This window comes from Cercospora beticola, chromosome 3 (assembly GCF_033473495.1).
Source record: "Cercospora beticola chromosome 3, complete sequence".
Lineage (NCBI taxonomy): Eukaryota > Fungi > Ascomycota > Dothideomycetes > Mycosphaerellales > Mycosphaerellaceae > Cercospora > Cercospora beticola.
Genome location: NC_088937.1, coordinates 361863 through 376741, shown reverse-complemented (window position 1 = coordinate 376741; position 14879 = coordinate 361863). Strand labels below are relative to the sequence as shown.

The 14879-nt window shown below is 50.8% G+C and overlaps 7 protein-coding genes across 7 annotated transcripts; 3 read left to right on the top strand and 4 right to left on the bottom strand.

Annotated features, from left to right (window-relative positions):
- Positions 1 to 1231: 1231 nt before the first annotated feature.
- On the top strand, positions 1232 to 2311 carry RHO25_004113 (uncharacterized protein; the record flags this gene model as incomplete). Its single annotated transcript, XM_023595037.1, has 3 exons — positions 1232 to 1884; positions 1936 to 2063; positions 2112 to 2311. 3 exons carry the CDS (start codon positions 1232 to 1234, stop codon positions 2309 to 2311), a joined length of 981 nt encoding a protein of 326 aa, XP_023456634.1.
- Positions 2312 to 2567: 256 nt separating this feature from the next.
- RHO25_004112 (uncharacterized protein) lies at positions 2568 to 3788 on the top strand (the record flags this gene model as incomplete). The annotated part of the gene is made up of 2 exons (XM_023595036.1): positions 2568 to 2670; positions 2752 to 3788. The coding sequence occupies 2 exons, from the start codon at positions 2568 to 2570 to the stop codon at positions 3786 to 3788; spliced, it is 1140 nt and encodes a 379-aa protein (XP_023456637.1).
- Positions 3789 to 5240: 1452 nt separating this feature from the next.
- On the top strand, positions 5241 to 5759 carry RHO25_004111 (uncharacterized protein; the record flags this gene model as incomplete). The annotated part of the gene is made up of 1 exon (XM_023595035.1): positions 5241 to 5759. One exon carries the CDS (start codon positions 5241 to 5243, stop codon positions 5757 to 5759), a length of 519 nt encoding a protein of 172 aa, XP_023456636.1.
- A 264-nt stretch (positions 5760 to 6023) lies between these two features.
- On the bottom strand, positions 6024 to 6948 carry RHO25_004110 (uncharacterized protein; the record flags this gene model as incomplete). Its single annotated transcript, XM_065602524.1, has 6 exons — positions 6024 to 6280; positions 6336 to 6404; positions 6464 to 6580; positions 6632 to 6708; positions 6759 to 6845; positions 6902 to 6948. The coding sequence occupies 6 exons, from the start codon at positions 6946 to 6948 to the stop codon at positions 6024 to 6026; spliced, it is 654 nt and encodes a 217-aa protein (XP_065458596.1).
- A 204-nt stretch (positions 6949 to 7152) lies between these two features.
- RHO25_004109 (uncharacterized protein) lies at positions 7153 to 8660 on the bottom strand (the record flags this gene model as incomplete). The annotated part of the gene is made up of 8 exons (XM_065602523.1): positions 7153 to 7553; positions 7610 to 7693; positions 7742 to 7762; positions 7826 to 7838; positions 7928 to 8152; positions 8233 to 8404; positions 8469 to 8493; positions 8561 to 8660. 8 exons carry the CDS (start codon positions 8658 to 8660, stop codon positions 7153 to 7155), a joined length of 1041 nt encoding a protein of 346 aa, XP_065458595.1.
- A 721-nt stretch (positions 8661 to 9381) lies between these two features.
- RHO25_004108 (uncharacterized protein) lies at positions 9382 to 11391 on the bottom strand (the record flags this gene model as incomplete). Its single annotated transcript, XM_065602522.1, has 1 exon — positions 9382 to 11391. One exon carries the CDS (start codon positions 11389 to 11391, stop codon positions 9382 to 9384), a length of 2010 nt encoding a protein of 669 aa, XP_065458594.1.
- Positions 11392 to 12439: 1048 nt separating this feature from the next.
- RHO25_004107 (uncharacterized protein) lies at positions 12440 to 14690 on the bottom strand (the record flags this gene model as incomplete). Its single annotated transcript, XM_065602521.1, has 3 exons — positions 12440 to 12768; positions 12867 to 13852; positions 13912 to 14690. The coding sequence occupies 3 exons, from the start codon at positions 14688 to 14690 to the stop codon at positions 12440 to 12442; spliced, it is 2094 nt and encodes a 697-aa protein (XP_065458593.1).
- Positions 14691 to 14879: the final 189 nt, after the last annotated feature.

The window sequence follows — 14879 nt, the reverse complement described above, 5'->3', positions numbered from 1 at the left end:
ATCTCTGATCGAGCTGCGTCAAGTCTAGGGCGATGTTATCTTCAAGCGGCCCTTTGTATCCAAATCCTTGCGTTTACCAACAAGCTTCGGCTGACAGAAAGCTAATCCTTTTGTGATGGGACGGCTCGCTCCTGAACTTGAAATGGACGTTGACAGAGCTTTTCAGTCCACCAACTGTGTACAGGACACACACACACAAGCAGAAAGGGAGATCAAGCCTGAATGAAGTCGGAATGTTGGTGGTCGATCTCGATTTGCATTTCGTTGACCTGTTCTTTCGAAGCACATGAAATAGGGCGCGTCGCAGTTGATCCCCGTGTGCCGCACGAGTTCAACATGGCAAGTTCAAGAGACAGATTGAGCTTTGACTCATGATCTGGCCACCCCTGTTCTCCCGTAGGAAGAATTGTTCGAAGACACCAAGTGGTACGAGCGAAAATCGGTCACAGCAATATCGCAGTCCACGACCGCACCGCTGGTGAATGGGCTCTTCCAGCTCACGTGTCCGGAACCGCGAAATGTCCTGAAAGCGTTCTTCGAGCTTTCATGAGAGGCTTGGGGTGGCATCGAAGCATTTACCACCCGTGTTTCTTCGAAAATTCAAGTGCATCTTGGCAATGTCGAGAGGGTCCGCTCAGGCTTTGACGTCCAAGAAGCTGTCGGTGCTGATGCCGCTACGCAAATCGAGGCCTCAAAAGCTATGTAGGTCGTAGTGCTTGATGGATCCAGTTGGAAGCCAGGCAGGAATTGGGGCGCACAGCAGGATTCGATGAGGTCGGCTGACGAAGCAACTCCATGTCTTGGCAATGGTCTTTCCCCTCATCCAATCCTTATGATATCGAAGCATTTGCCAATTTCATCCTTTTTGCAACGGCTGGAGCTCACGAATGTCATTGTTTGGGCCGACTCGGCACGCTTGAGTCAGTGATCACTAGAGAAGCAGAGTCGAATCGCAGGAAGGATGTCATTGTCATTTTCCTCTGTAAGACCTGCCGAGCTTAAGCTAGCTTCAGCTGAACGGAGCACATGCTCCTCGGCTCCTTCAGCGGAGTAGTTGCAAGCGGAGCGCGCAGAAAATTATAGGTATGTGGATCTGAAGAGGTCAATAATATCTTCGACGGCTTCAGGCAGCCTCGAACTTTGCCTGGTTCGTTGAATTCCATAAGGGCAACTGGAACAGTATAAATTGTCAAGAACTAGCTCTCGCGTTCTCCAGCATCAAGGTCCGAACATGCCTCCAAACAGCGAGTTCACACGAAGCGAAGCTATTCCCGGTGATACGACGCCGGACCTTTCCTGCCTCAGAGGGAAGAGCGTCATCCTGACAGGCGGAGGTTCTGGCATCGGCGAGCAATACATGCGCCACTTCGTGGCAGCTGGCGCTTTTGTCACCTTCAGCGATATCGTTGAGGACCGAGCACAGAAGCTAGTGAGCGAGCTTGGTTCGGAGAATGTGGCTTTCGTGCCTGGCAACGTACTGGTATGGCAAGACCAAGTCAAACTTTTCAAGGCGGCTCTCGAAAGGTCACCAAGCAAGACCATCGACATCGTTATTGCCAACGCTGGCATCGGTCTTCTCGATGACTCCCTCATACACACCGAAGATTCCAATGGCGATCCAGTTGAGCCCGAGCTCACTACCCTCAAAGTCAACATCATTGGTGTATTTTACACCGTCAAGCTGGCCATGTACTACTTCCCGAAGCAGCCTGAGGGTGAAGATCGGGACCGATGCATTATTATGACTGCCAGTCTTTCTGGGTACCTTGACCATGCGGACGCGCCTCAGTACAATGCTTCTAAGCATGGCGTTCGGGCAATCATGAAAAGCATTCGTCGGACTGGACCGGCACAAAACATCAGAATCAATCTGATTGCGCCTTGGTAGGAAACAATGCTGTTGTTCCATCAATCTCACGATCTAACTTGACGCAGGTTCATACAGACGAGCCTCGCCCCGCAGCAGTTCTGGGACGCAGTCAGAGCTACTGGTGCGGAGTTCTGTGACATCAAAGATGCCGGCAAAGCTGCAACTCATCTAGCTTCGGACAAGCGCATCAATGGTAAATGCTTTCCCTTTCTGGGCACGCAAATTGTGCTAACAGAAGTAGGACGAGCGCTGGGAATTGTTCCCAAATCATTCCAACAACGTGGATATTTTGATCTCGAAGTGGACGACTGGAATGACGAGAATTATATGACAGCGTATCAGAAAGGTTTAGTGGGGAGAAACGCTGCATCGAAGCATGAAGCGGAGCAGAAAGAGCCATCTGCACTCGATGTAACTTCGAATCCTGCTATCGAAGCATAGAACCGCAATTGGAGCGCGAGATGGAGTTTCCTGGTGCTTCTTCGAAATGCCTCGCAATGCCTGGCTATAGCAAAGCCCTCAGTGATAAAGCATTGTCGAAGTGATGAAAGAGACGGGCAGCAGCAAGCTTCTTGCGCCACGGACAAAGGAGTATAAGTTTGCTGCTTCGATCACAGATGATAAAACTGTGATGTTGTCACTTTTACCCCCTACAACGAAGATTCTCATCAAAGTTTGTCTGTCACTGGAAGGCAAAATGATGCAACCAGAGCACGAACGTCCCTCTCGATTGAAAAAGCGCGGACATGTCTCTACAGGCGTCGCCGAGGATCTGCAGAGCGACGTGGTTCGTCCTAACGGTGAGTACGTCCCTTGATAAGTGACGAAGTTATGAGTTGTGTCTCTAGTGTGAGAGTCAGCTGACAGCATCGCTATTATAGATCAATTTGTACTTCCAATTCGCACTGCTGTCGCTTCGAACGGTGTCGACCCGGACCCTTCCTCGAGACCGAATGCTCCCGCTCCGTCAACCCAAGGCTCCGACGTGAATCCACTCCTACGCACTACAGACTATCTGCAACATCCAATATACCTGGGTAGCAGGTCAGTGTCTGTCGATGCGGCTGCAAACGTCAATTCAAGTGTTTTCTTGGGATCTCACGCCACGGCCCCAGCACTTGAGCATGCCAGTGTCGACCGACTCCACTGCCCTCCTGCACCCCGGAAACCATCAGCACAATACAAAAGCCGGTCATCGCCTGTGGTTCCGGCTGGCAGTGTGAGTTCGGATAATGTATTGGGATCTTATGCCACCGCTCCAGCACTTCAGGGCTCCAACGTCAACTCACCGCCCCGTCCTCCAGAGCTCCTGGATCCATCAGTTTTCTACCGTAGTGGGTCAGTGTCTGTCGATGGGTCTGGGAACGTCAATTCGAATCTTCCGTTGAGATCGTATCCCGCCACTCCAGCATTCCAAAGCTTCAACATCATTCCGCCCTTCCGCTTTCCGGGACCTCCTCATCCACCAGGAGTTTTCCCTAGCGGGTCAGTCGTTACCGAGGCTGGAACACCAGTAGATGCAGCAGAAACGGCGAACGAAGACGAAACGGAAGATTCTGCTGGAGTGGAAGCAGTTATCAAACTCGTCAAAAAGCTACCCCTCCTGGAACTGGTGTACCTCGCTGAAGTTGTTGAGGTTGAGGTGAAAGCTCGTGGCATTCCTCAACTTGGCAGGGCATCGTACCATTCTAATGATCGCCTGCCGACCAAGTTCGATAAAGCGCGTAGCGGGAGGATGATCGAAGAGGGCAGAAAACTGACTGAGCGCATGGCGGCAGACGATCAACGGTTTGCTGAGATTGGGAAAAAGAGACGAAGAATGGAAGAACAGACAGTTGAAGGAGTGAGAATGCTGCGGGAAGGTCTGTTGAAAATTCAAGCGAATGTACCGACTGAGCAGGGTCACGCGGGATTGTAGCTGTGGGAAACACGTCGTTGGATGTAAAGGTCATTTGAGCCGCCACAGGCTTGGCCACCGTTGACGTCGTATCCTTTTACGAAAGAGTCAATGCAGCATGAAAGGCTCGTGGCATTGTCCGGCTAGTAGGAACTTCCTCCTGACCTTATGATCCCTCTCCAGATTCATTTGACGAAGCGCGCAGCATTGAGGTGGATGGAAGAGATAATAGACCCGAAGAGAAGTCCTGCCAACAGTGTGGCGAAAGGATCTGACAGAAGAAGACTGGCAATGATGATAACAGAACACGAAGGACTGAAATTTAATAGAATAGAAACCGGGTTGTTGACTTGACGGCGATGAGAAGTCGCCTATGTACGTATTGGGAAGTGTCATGCCTACTAATCATAATCGGACAACCCGCGACACTGGTCGCGGCTTATGATTTCTCAGCCTCATCGACCTCAGCAAGACCGGCAAATTAAAAGAGCTGCGTTGGGTGCTCAAGCGCCAACTCTGGCCGACAATTTGCTTATACACGGAGACAGCCGCACGACTCCAGTGACCACATTCTCCATAACAGCTGCGTTGGTGTTGATACTGCCCCTGCCATAATGGCTATTGGTTACCTGGCGGCCCCACAAATGTTCGATCAAAACAGTAGACTTTGTTTTCAGCTTCCTGAGCTCTTCAGGAACGATACTTGCAGTAATTGGACGCTGAGCGAACGAAGAAGGAGCAGTTAAGATTCAACTCGATAAAGCGTTCCAACGACGTTGCCGACTCCGACCTGCAAACACACCTTTACTCGGCCGAGCGGCCCTAGACGAAGAGCATAGCTTGTGTCATGTACGCGAGGGCAAGATCTCTGTTGTGAAGCTGACCAAGACGACCCAAAGCCTCCAGCTTGAGCAATTACACGGCTTCAACCACAAATTTTCGTTTCGCAATCTTTCTTCGAATTGCCTCGCCACACCTGGCTTGGGCCAATCACTTTGAAGACATCAAGGCATGTTGCAAACATTGAAAGAGATATGCGGCAACAAACTCTTTGCTACAGTTTAGCCCTCGACAAAGAAGCATATGTTTGCCAATGAAGGCTCATCTTGACATATACGACTGCGCGACTTCGTGCCCGATACTGAACGTACCGTCGGAGGAAGAAAATCGGCGAACACGAGCATCATGACTGGCGCACGGCACGTCCATCGCAAGCGGAGTGCTACAAACAGTGCACAGCCATCGGCGGCTGCAGATGCTGCCGCCCTAGCAGCTGACCCGACGGCTCTATCTAATCACATCAATGTTGCGTTCCAATAGCGGCACTACCCTTCATTTCGCACTCTCGAAGAGAAGAGACGGTGCTTGTCGCACGCGACCGCCGAGTTGTACGCTACTCCTGGAGAAGAGGACGCATGGCCATCAGCAGAGAATTCGAATACTCTCGTCTCCAGTGCAACACCAGACACAGAAATGGATGTCGCAGAGGATTCACCCGAGAGTGAGCCACAAGATCGAGAAATGGGCGAAGAAGACGAGGAGGAAGAGGAGGAAGAGCAGATGGAAGAGGAGGAGGAAGATCAAGAGGAAGACGAAGAGGAAGAACAGCCGCAGAGAAAGAAGCAGAAATCACGAGCTCACTCTACTCGTTACGTGAGGCCGGAAACCAGAGTGATGAACGCACTTTTCGTAGCCTTCAGAAAGATGCGGCCAGAAGATCTATACCGTATCTCTCAAGAAGTGGACATCACGATGAAGGGCCGCGGCATGAAACGTACGCCCCGTCGACTTCCCACTGCCGTAATCGATGCGAGGTACACCGAGAATCTGATCGAGCAGTGGGAGGAAGCAGAAGACTATATGGTGAGAATTGAGAACAACTTTACCAAGTTGAAGAGATCTCAAGATGCTAGGATGGAGGGCTTGAAGTTGTTGAAGGAGGGGTTGAAGGAGATTCGAGAGAAGGGAACGAAGGTTGAGCCTGACGACTAGCTCTTGGCGCAAGGGCCGGGAAGACTCGGTATGGTACCAGAAGGGTCTTTAGCTTAGGGGGCATTGCTATTCCTGAGCAAGCAATGTGGCTTAGGGGTTTGATGGTGACGGAAAGAAATTCCGGGCGCCGAAAGGCCTTCAATAGTCTCTCGAAACGATGTCTTTGTCACAGATGTCCTAATCAATTGGAGGAATCTCTGCATGAAAGTTAGGTAAAGGTCGTTTTCCAGAACGTCGACCACCGCGCTTGCCAAAGGCAGGATATCAAACTTTTGTTATCACTGATCCCTTTAGTCCTTCCCCTCTATCATAAACCTCCTCTCGCTTTTCACTCTCGCTTTCGCGAGACAATGTGACCCCATCGATCGGCACAGAATACTTTCCCTGCGTCGGACAATCTTGTCGATAACCAGTCGGTAGAATGAGCTCATCCTCATTGTGGGCCTTTGTACCGTGCCCGATGCCAGGAGGAGGGAGTATCGTGCTCAGGAACCAGAACGTGAGCGAAGATATGAAGAAGCCTAGATGAACAATCAGGTTTCGAACACAGACGCTACAGAGCACTTGCGCACATACCTGTCAAGAAACCCAGACGACTGAGTTTCATAGCCGAATTTGGAGCGCGATCCAAGTCGCTGACGCTGGCTAAAACGACAATTAGCATGTTCTGAAAGGAGTGCTAGTGTCCGTCCTCTTGTACTCACTGACATATCCGGGCATTGCAGGTATGACGCCAATGAGGAAAGCAGCATACGCTCTCCAGTTGAAGCCTTTGTAATACCAGTAGATTGAAGCACTGTTACCACGATACAAATCATCCACTTGAGCCAGGTCAGCGTACAACAGACAAGCGGATTCGCTACTTGACTTACTCTTGATGAGTCTTTTCCGTACGATCCAGAAATCCGTGACCAGGATTCCAGAGCACGGTCCGTAGAAGTTTCCGAAGCTTGGACAGAATCAGCATGTATCAAACACACTAAGAAGCCTGGTACGAACCCGTTGAGGACTGCGATAAACGTTTGCGCATTCACGGTGAGTTGCCAGGGATTTACCGCGATACCAATAGCTGCAATTATGTATGCTCTGTGTTTCAACCGTCAGCGAAGCTCCGCGCATCAATTTCTTCTCAGCGGACGCACCCTCTGCGAATGTTGAGCCATTTCGGAGCCCAGGCCTGCAGGTCCATAGCAACTGCTGTGGAGTTGAGGATCACATTGACGCAGATCTGTGCCCAGGCGCAGCCGGCAGATGCAAAGAATCTGTGCTTCGTTAGCACCGTCTACTGACTGCCATATCTGCTTCACGTACACGCCTGCTCTCGACGATGACGAGTTATTGTGGTATCACTGTATCTCTCTCAACAGGAGATAAGGTTGCCAATAAGTGTCTCCTAGTGCTTGACTTGCAGCCGATGTCGCGATGATGCCAATTGCAACTGCGTATCGTCAGCAGAGTGGCCACAAATGATACGCGCAAATTTCCACACACAGACGGAATAGACACAGATCACCAATGCAATCACCTGGACTGTCATGGATTTGGTGTTGCTGATTCTGGCCAGACGACACCAGTTTGCGTTTCCGAGAGTGACAGTTCCCATGTTCCCCAGCACAGCTGTGGCGCCATAGACGACTGCCCATGCTGCTCTCATCGTCAGCTCTCTGTTGCGAGAGGTGTAGCATTGCTTTCTGTTACCTGTCGAATCTGCCAAAACGGAGTCTGACTTGTAATCATGGGCGAAATATGGACCTGCTGTCCCGTCTGCGTGCTTTACTGCCCAGATCAAGATCCCTGAAGCCACCGTCAGTGGTAATGCATAGAGTTTCGTCGTTGTTAATTTGATATACCAAACACAGTGCATGTGAAACATGCAAACGAGATCAAGAACGGGCGATCGAGCTTCTCTGGTGGGATCCATAAGACGAAAGCATCTAGCCATTAGTCAGCACCTGCCGTAGAGGTCGACTAGACCGACTTACAGAGAACGTTGTAAATGATGACTACAATTTCCTTGAGTCAGCTCATCCACCTAGCCAAAATATAGCACTTTTTGGCAGACTCACATCCAATCAAATCCTGAGACGAATCTTTAGCATCAGCTTCGCACATCCACCCTTCCATTCGACAACCTTCCAAGCCGTACAACTATGACGAGAAGAACTCACCTTCAACTCCATTGTCCCTCCGGCGAGCGGATGCGACCACTCAGCCCAAGAGATCGACATCGTTCCAATACACGTGGAAACAGCCTGTGCTCCCCACCATCCTTCGATTCCATTCCACACAATGCCCGGCAGAACTCGGATCAAGATTGGTAAGTACGTTCCTCGCAGGCCCCAACAGGATCGAGCAGCGACGTTGTAGGTGATGTGATGACTGCCACCCATCCACTGCAACATTAAGACAACGGGTCAGTCATTCATCTGGGGAATTCGTGTCTGGGTTGAGATGAGGAGAGGATAACACATACGCCGCACAAAACAGCCAAAGCCGCCAAAACGATCGGTGAGAAGATCCCCGCACCGAGTGCCTGTTTTCCACTCAATCCAAATGCAATAAGCGCGGAGCCTGTGGAATAATTATAAATGGCGAAACTACCCGTGGACCAGTATGCGATGTAGTCCCAGGTTCCCCATCGTCGACTATTTTTCTTGTAATAAGTATAATTCGTCGTGCTTGCATTTCGTGGAAATTGACAGAGCTTACCGGTCCTCGGTCAAAGGTACGAGATCTACGTGGTCGGCGGTGAGCGTTGTTGTGCTGATGAACGAGCTGGAAAGAAAGGAAAGTAGACGTACCAGGAGAAGTATAATGATCAATCGCATAGGTTCCCGTCTCAGGCTGCGGGACCTGGAATCTCTTGACTCTGCGCCTCAACCCTGATGATAGTGCCATCATGTAGCTGGCAATACGAAACCCAATGCCAGAAGACTCCGTCGTAAAAGCAGACTTTCAAGCTCGCAATGAAAGTATTGGGGCACAAGAAGGTTCATATGCCCACATGGCATCACACGTGGAGCTCCGAACGTGGAACACAAAGACTTAGGGCAAAGATAAAGGACCTGTGGATGTACTGTATCTCTCATCGCGAGAGCCTTTTGATCCTTATCATGTATCTTCGACATCCTTGTCATCCCGGAGACGCGGATCTGGAGCTCTGATTCACCAACGAAAGTCGCTATCTCATTCTGAAACACCGTCGGCCTGCTTACATCCAGAGCGACGGGCGATCAGGCCATGCCATTGTGCGGCGGCCATTGGAAGCGGAAAGCGGGGTGTTGTTGTATCGACTGGGACGGTCGATGAACTGATAGGGCAGTTCACTAAACCCCGGCCTATCTCTCCGCCAAGACTAGGTCGATGCCAGGCTGAGAACCGATACTTGGGGACTTCTATTCCAGGCAGTAGGAAGAAGCATATACCTGCCAGTTATGATGCGACTTCGTCCTTGTGACTTCGGCGCAGGTTCGTCGTATTCTCCGAGTAAGACAGTCCGAGACATTCAAGAACCAGCATCCTCTCCTACCACGCCTCGAGCGATTTAGCATCTCATTCCAGGTTTTGATATCGTATCAAGTTGACTATGATAGCATGCCCGTTGAAAAATTCAGTGCTGTCGTCAGCATAGCCACACATCCTCTCCCTCCTCCGCAATAGTCTCCCAATACCTCCTAAAATGAGCCCCACGAGATAGACCATCTTGCTCTTCAGAAACCCCGATCGTCAAATGATGTAAATACGCAAACCCAATGAAGCGCCAATACTCATCAGGAGATTGATGCCGAATCACAATCGCAAGAGAACAATTTGGAACCATGGCAAGGCAGTCCCCTGGCTGTGAGCCCTTCGGAGTCCAGCCCAAATAGTTGTTATCTGTCACAAAGGCGAGAGCTCCACCTGAACTTCTGACTGCATAATTGAGATAACCGAAATAATGTCGCGAAGGGTTTCCGTCGTCCCATGTAGCAGCGAAGCTTGGAGGAATGGTACTATCGGGCTTGCGTCCTGCGAAACCGTCTAGAGTGCGGCGTTGAAGTTGTGAGATGGCCTCTTGTAGAGAAGAAATTGGCGGAAGCTCGATGACACCTTTGATGTCTGTGTCTGTGTGTATTTGCGTTGACTCCTGGTCGTCCGTGCTGACGGTCCCGGCATCGACGAGGCCTTGCCAAGGTGTTATGCCCAGTCCATAGATCGATGTTGCTCCCATGTAAGTGTCTACTTCAAAGGATACTAGATGGCTAAGTACTGCAAGCCGACTGCATCGAAGGCGAAGATGCTGCAAATCTTGGCTAATAGAACACCACTGTTCGCCAGATGGGCTTGTGAGGGCGGTAGAAGAGTTGTATGCGAAGTTCATATGCAGCAGGTACTCGACTTGTAGATCCAACGCTCCTGGTGTATTCAGCTTCTGCTGAGCGCGAGAATCTGCCGGCTGTTTCGTCAAATTGGCTGCCCATGAAGGCAGCGAAGGTATTGTTGCATGCAACTCCACCCCCGGCTGTCTTGACAATTGCATGACAGACAGTCTGCCGCTGGACACAATGGTGGAGTACGTCGCCTGCGCAAACACCTTCCAGACTGGTGACCCGTAATCGACACTTAATGAATCGAGCTGATCCTTCCGCAGCAGCCCAAGTACTGCATAAAGCTTGTCCCTAGGATCCGAGCAGTCTGTGTTATCAATGATCGACATCACCGACCCGTCATCGAGGGAGCATCCCGAAGACCATCGCTGCTGATCCACCAGTCCTGCTAAGAAGTCCAAGTGGAGCTCCAGAGCGACGACTTCCTCACATTGATTCCAGGAAACAGGTATCCCATCTGCACTATACGATGCCAAAGACCAGACAGGGCGATTCAAGGATGCGCGTCCAAACGCCAATCGAGTTTGCGATGCAACGACATATTCTTGGACGCACCATGCCCGCCCCGTCCAAACTGGCTGTGTCGAGACCAGCGCACTAATGAAGTGGCGACGAAGGGTCCATTGACGAAGGCGTTCAAGACCGAATCTGTCTTTATGCTGTTCTGGGAATTTCGGCGGTGTATGGGATGCATCTCGGAGTCCCCATGCGATCATATGAAGCGCACTCACGAAAATGTTGACAGACGCTGGATCCCCTATCCAAACATTAACGATCTCAGCCCAGCGATAGATCTCAGGCATGAAGCGAACTTGTGCACTCCTCTCTTGCAGATCGGCTTGATTGATACACAAGGCATCAATCCAAATGAGTCTAGGTTTCCCGTGCCTTGGTCGAAGCCCTCGTAGCGCCTTGAACAGATTATCGGTGACAGGAACCATAGTCCGCTCGTTTCGGCCACTCCTGTAGCAGATTGTACGGCCTCTTTGAGAGACACCCCACGTATAGGACAGTGCCTCGTACGGAAACACTTCGCCAGACTCGTACGAGCCATCGCAGCCTGCTATTCGTGCCACCAAGACCGGTTTGATGGGCCCAAAGGCGCGCACTTCTCCATTCGCCTGGAACTCCTCAACTTCAGTGGTAGTAGCAGGCAGGAGGCAAGCAGTGCAAAGTCGAAATTCAATTTTGCTTCTTGTCGATAGGCTGGGAAGCAACTCGACTAGACGAATTTCTTTGTTGCTCGAGTCGATACTGCTGTACATAGTCGATGCTGACTCGTTGGCAAGACAACCCGTAAAAAGGCTGGAGAGGCTGATGTTGCGGCGGCCTCTTCGAGTGCTTGAGAGAATGCTGCGGTCTGCATCAAGATTGAGCCATCAAACATGCGGCACTTGCGTAGACGAAGATCGTGTACAGAGCCAATGTGGATACCATAGTCATGTCCAAAGGGAAGGGGTTGCCTCGGCGGCTGCAATCCTCCCGAGAGCGGGCGCGATGGAAGTTTCGTACTTGTGTGGCTGCAAATGTGGCTGTGACTTTCACAGCTCGCGTCGATAATTGATGTAATCGGACGACGAGCACGAAAATCATGGCTCTGTACATGATAAGGCTGTACCTGCAAGGGATCAGCTGCACACCGGTAGCCATCGAGAGAGAAAGAGCAATACATGAAACTAGACTGTGCCTGCCATCTCAACCTGATTGCGGAAGACAAAAGATAGTCAACGCACTGCTGGGAAGTGTACCTATGCGAGCAAAAATTCATTGCTGGAAAAACTTCCCTGGTTGATGTGTTTCTAGCTGCAGGTTGGCAGCGACAGTCGATATAAAACACTCAGGTCTCCCTTCCTCTTCGCGTCCAGGTTGTTGGTCGGGTACTCGTCCCACGTACGTTCATGTAGTCATGTCCTTCGTTGCAGTCTTTTCAGCTTGGCCGTGGTGGAGATACTCGTCAAAGCAAAGATTTCATCGCACATAAAGGGGCACATTCGTTGTATGTTGACGCCACACAAGGCTTAGTGACCTTTGGGTGAGGGCATCCGGTTGCTTGCAAGGAGGAAAGATATGGACGCACCATTCGTGCAGCTAGATTTCGGTCTGATGATCAAGACCACTTGTTACACGGCGAGCGAGAAGGTTTCAGTTCATTGAAAATGAAATCTGTACGCACCAAGCAAATCCACGCGCATGATAGTTGTTGGGTTCTTCCTGGGAAGAACAATGCTACGCAAAGAGCATACCAGTTACAACAAGCCGCAGTCGCCTCGGTACTACCACTTATCGACCTTCCAGTGCCGAGTCAAGGATAAGTCACACCTCTCTAGGAATCTCATACGTTCGCCGAATCCTCTCATAAGCCCGAGTATTCTGCCAAGCGAACACAGACCGTAACAGTCTCAGTTCGAGTCGAGCAAGCAGAAAACAGACGCCAGCGCCAACGAGCACCCATCCAATGACCAGCGCCGTGCAAACAACCGCGATTTTCCAGCCAGGGTCGTGTTCTAGATGATGCCGGAAAGAGTTCAAACCCGCAGAACCAGAACCCAACCAAACAAGCATGAAAGCCAGTGTGAACCATTTGGAGCCTATTGATTCGGCTGAGACTCGCCATCTGAGATGTTGCACACCCGGGAGGACATCTGAGAAGAGGAGCGAAAAAAGGTTATTATAACGAGGAAAAATTTTCTTGGTACATTTTCTTCTCTTTTTTGAAATGAGGGGGGAGTACTCAACTTACCACAGGTTATCAAAAAATTCCAGTTACAGTCATCGGCCCGTTTTGCAATGCGTAGAGTGTCATCGTCGTCGTCGTCACCACCAACAGCGAAGCAATCATGCAAGTCTTCCCGTGATGACGTGAGTCGCAGAGGCCCTCGGAAAGATATAATGACTGATTTCCCTTCCTTGCCGATAATTTTGAAGCACGATCCGCGCCTCACGGTAGACGCCCGCAGACCCGTTGTTACAACATCGAGATCCTTGGGGTCCATGAATATGCAAATCTGGACGTTGCCCTCGATATCTGCCTCGTCCAAGTACAAGTCTGGAGGTTCAAAGCAAAATTTCAAGCTGCGGTTGGCGAATTTCAGGTATTTAGGAAGAGGGAGGATGAGAGGTTGCGAAAGATACCAAGGTTTCCTGTCTAATATCAAGCCAGTCATCGTTTCCCGTCCGCTCCCAAATTCAAAGGAAACATGCGCGCAAGGCTTCTCGAGAAGCATCTCACTGCCGATAATAGCAGTCGGGATCCATGCCTTGTCGGTAGTTGCAGTCCCTCCGTGATATCTTGGACCATTATTCGAGAAGAGGGATAGCGGTATGGTGGAGATGCTTAGGAGGATTGCTTGATATCTCTCTTCCGGCAAGCTGCAGGACAGCAGATCACTAACATCTAGGTTGAGGAGGTTGGCGATGATGAGGGGAACGTCTCCTGGCTGAGAGGTCGTCCTGCCAGCTAATTCGTTCCAGACCTCTGCGAAACCAATGGTCTCGAAGCGGCGGGGGTTCCCATCATGATGTTTCCATGACACCTGGAGATCATTCCTTATCCGCCTTTCATTGTCCGACTCAGGTTCCTGTACGAGTATATCATCACATGTAGCGGGTTGTATTTCGATATCGTCAGCGAGCCGAAGCGTGTCCTTTAGCACGGCGAGAGTGCTGTCAGCGAATAGCACTGTGCGGTGAGCAGGCAGGGTTCCCTCCTGGAGAGTCCAGCTGCGGCTGCGACAAAGATTAGCTGGCCAAGCTCAAATGATGGGTCCCCTTCAAAAGCCGTTCACCTGTTCCAGGCACTGCAAATATAGCGCGCCCATATGTCTAGAGTTAACTCCAGGTCATCTTTGCGCTTAGGCGCCATGCTCATAAGCTCAGCGTCCATGATAAGACACGTGCATGCCCCCTTATATATGGAGGCCATCTTATCGATCTGCGCCATCTTAATCACAATATCAGATGGAGGAATGCATAATGTATCCATCCAGATCAAGACGGGATTCCTTCTCCATTTCCGCCCCAAGCGAGGCAAAAGGAAGACCTTTTCGACTGTCTTGTATAATCTCTCGATTTGGCAAGTAGGTAGTGCACATCGTGCAGGATTGCCCATGCCATCCGCCCAAACATGACTTATCGCCACATATCGAGATGTGAGCTTCCGTTCCCGTACCCTGAGACTGTAGCCGGAAATCTCGTCATTCTTCTCAATTTCAATGAGGGGAATGCTTCCAGTCTCCGCAATACGCTTCAGATCCTCGAATGGGGTCTCGACGAACTCACACGTACAACCCCGGTCCACATGCCGCGTTTTATATGTCGAGTTGTTCACGGTGTAAGCGACGCAAGAAGGCGCACTCCGGCATCGGTCGTGCTTCTGTTCGCGCAGATATACCAGTGAGCTCAGATAGCCGAGAGTCTCCATTTTGTATCTCCTTGCCAGATAGTTGACCCGATGAGGGCACCAGCCGTTAGTGATCATCAACCGCTTGTAGACTTCATTCTTTTGCATCGGAACCGCAGATTGAAGCTCGGAGCCGCCGCAAACTGTGGGCTGGACAGGAGGCATTGTAGTGGTGGAATAGCGCGTGTACCTGGTTTCGGGTCGTGTCATGAGTTCAGGAGAGAAATGGACAGTAGATGACATGTATCCTCACAGCCTTGCCATGCGACTGGGGCAACTGGTCCTCAGCTGGCGTCAAGCCTGTTCCTCAGCTTCAGCGTCAGCCTTGTGTTACGCGTTTGGTTACGCCAGGCA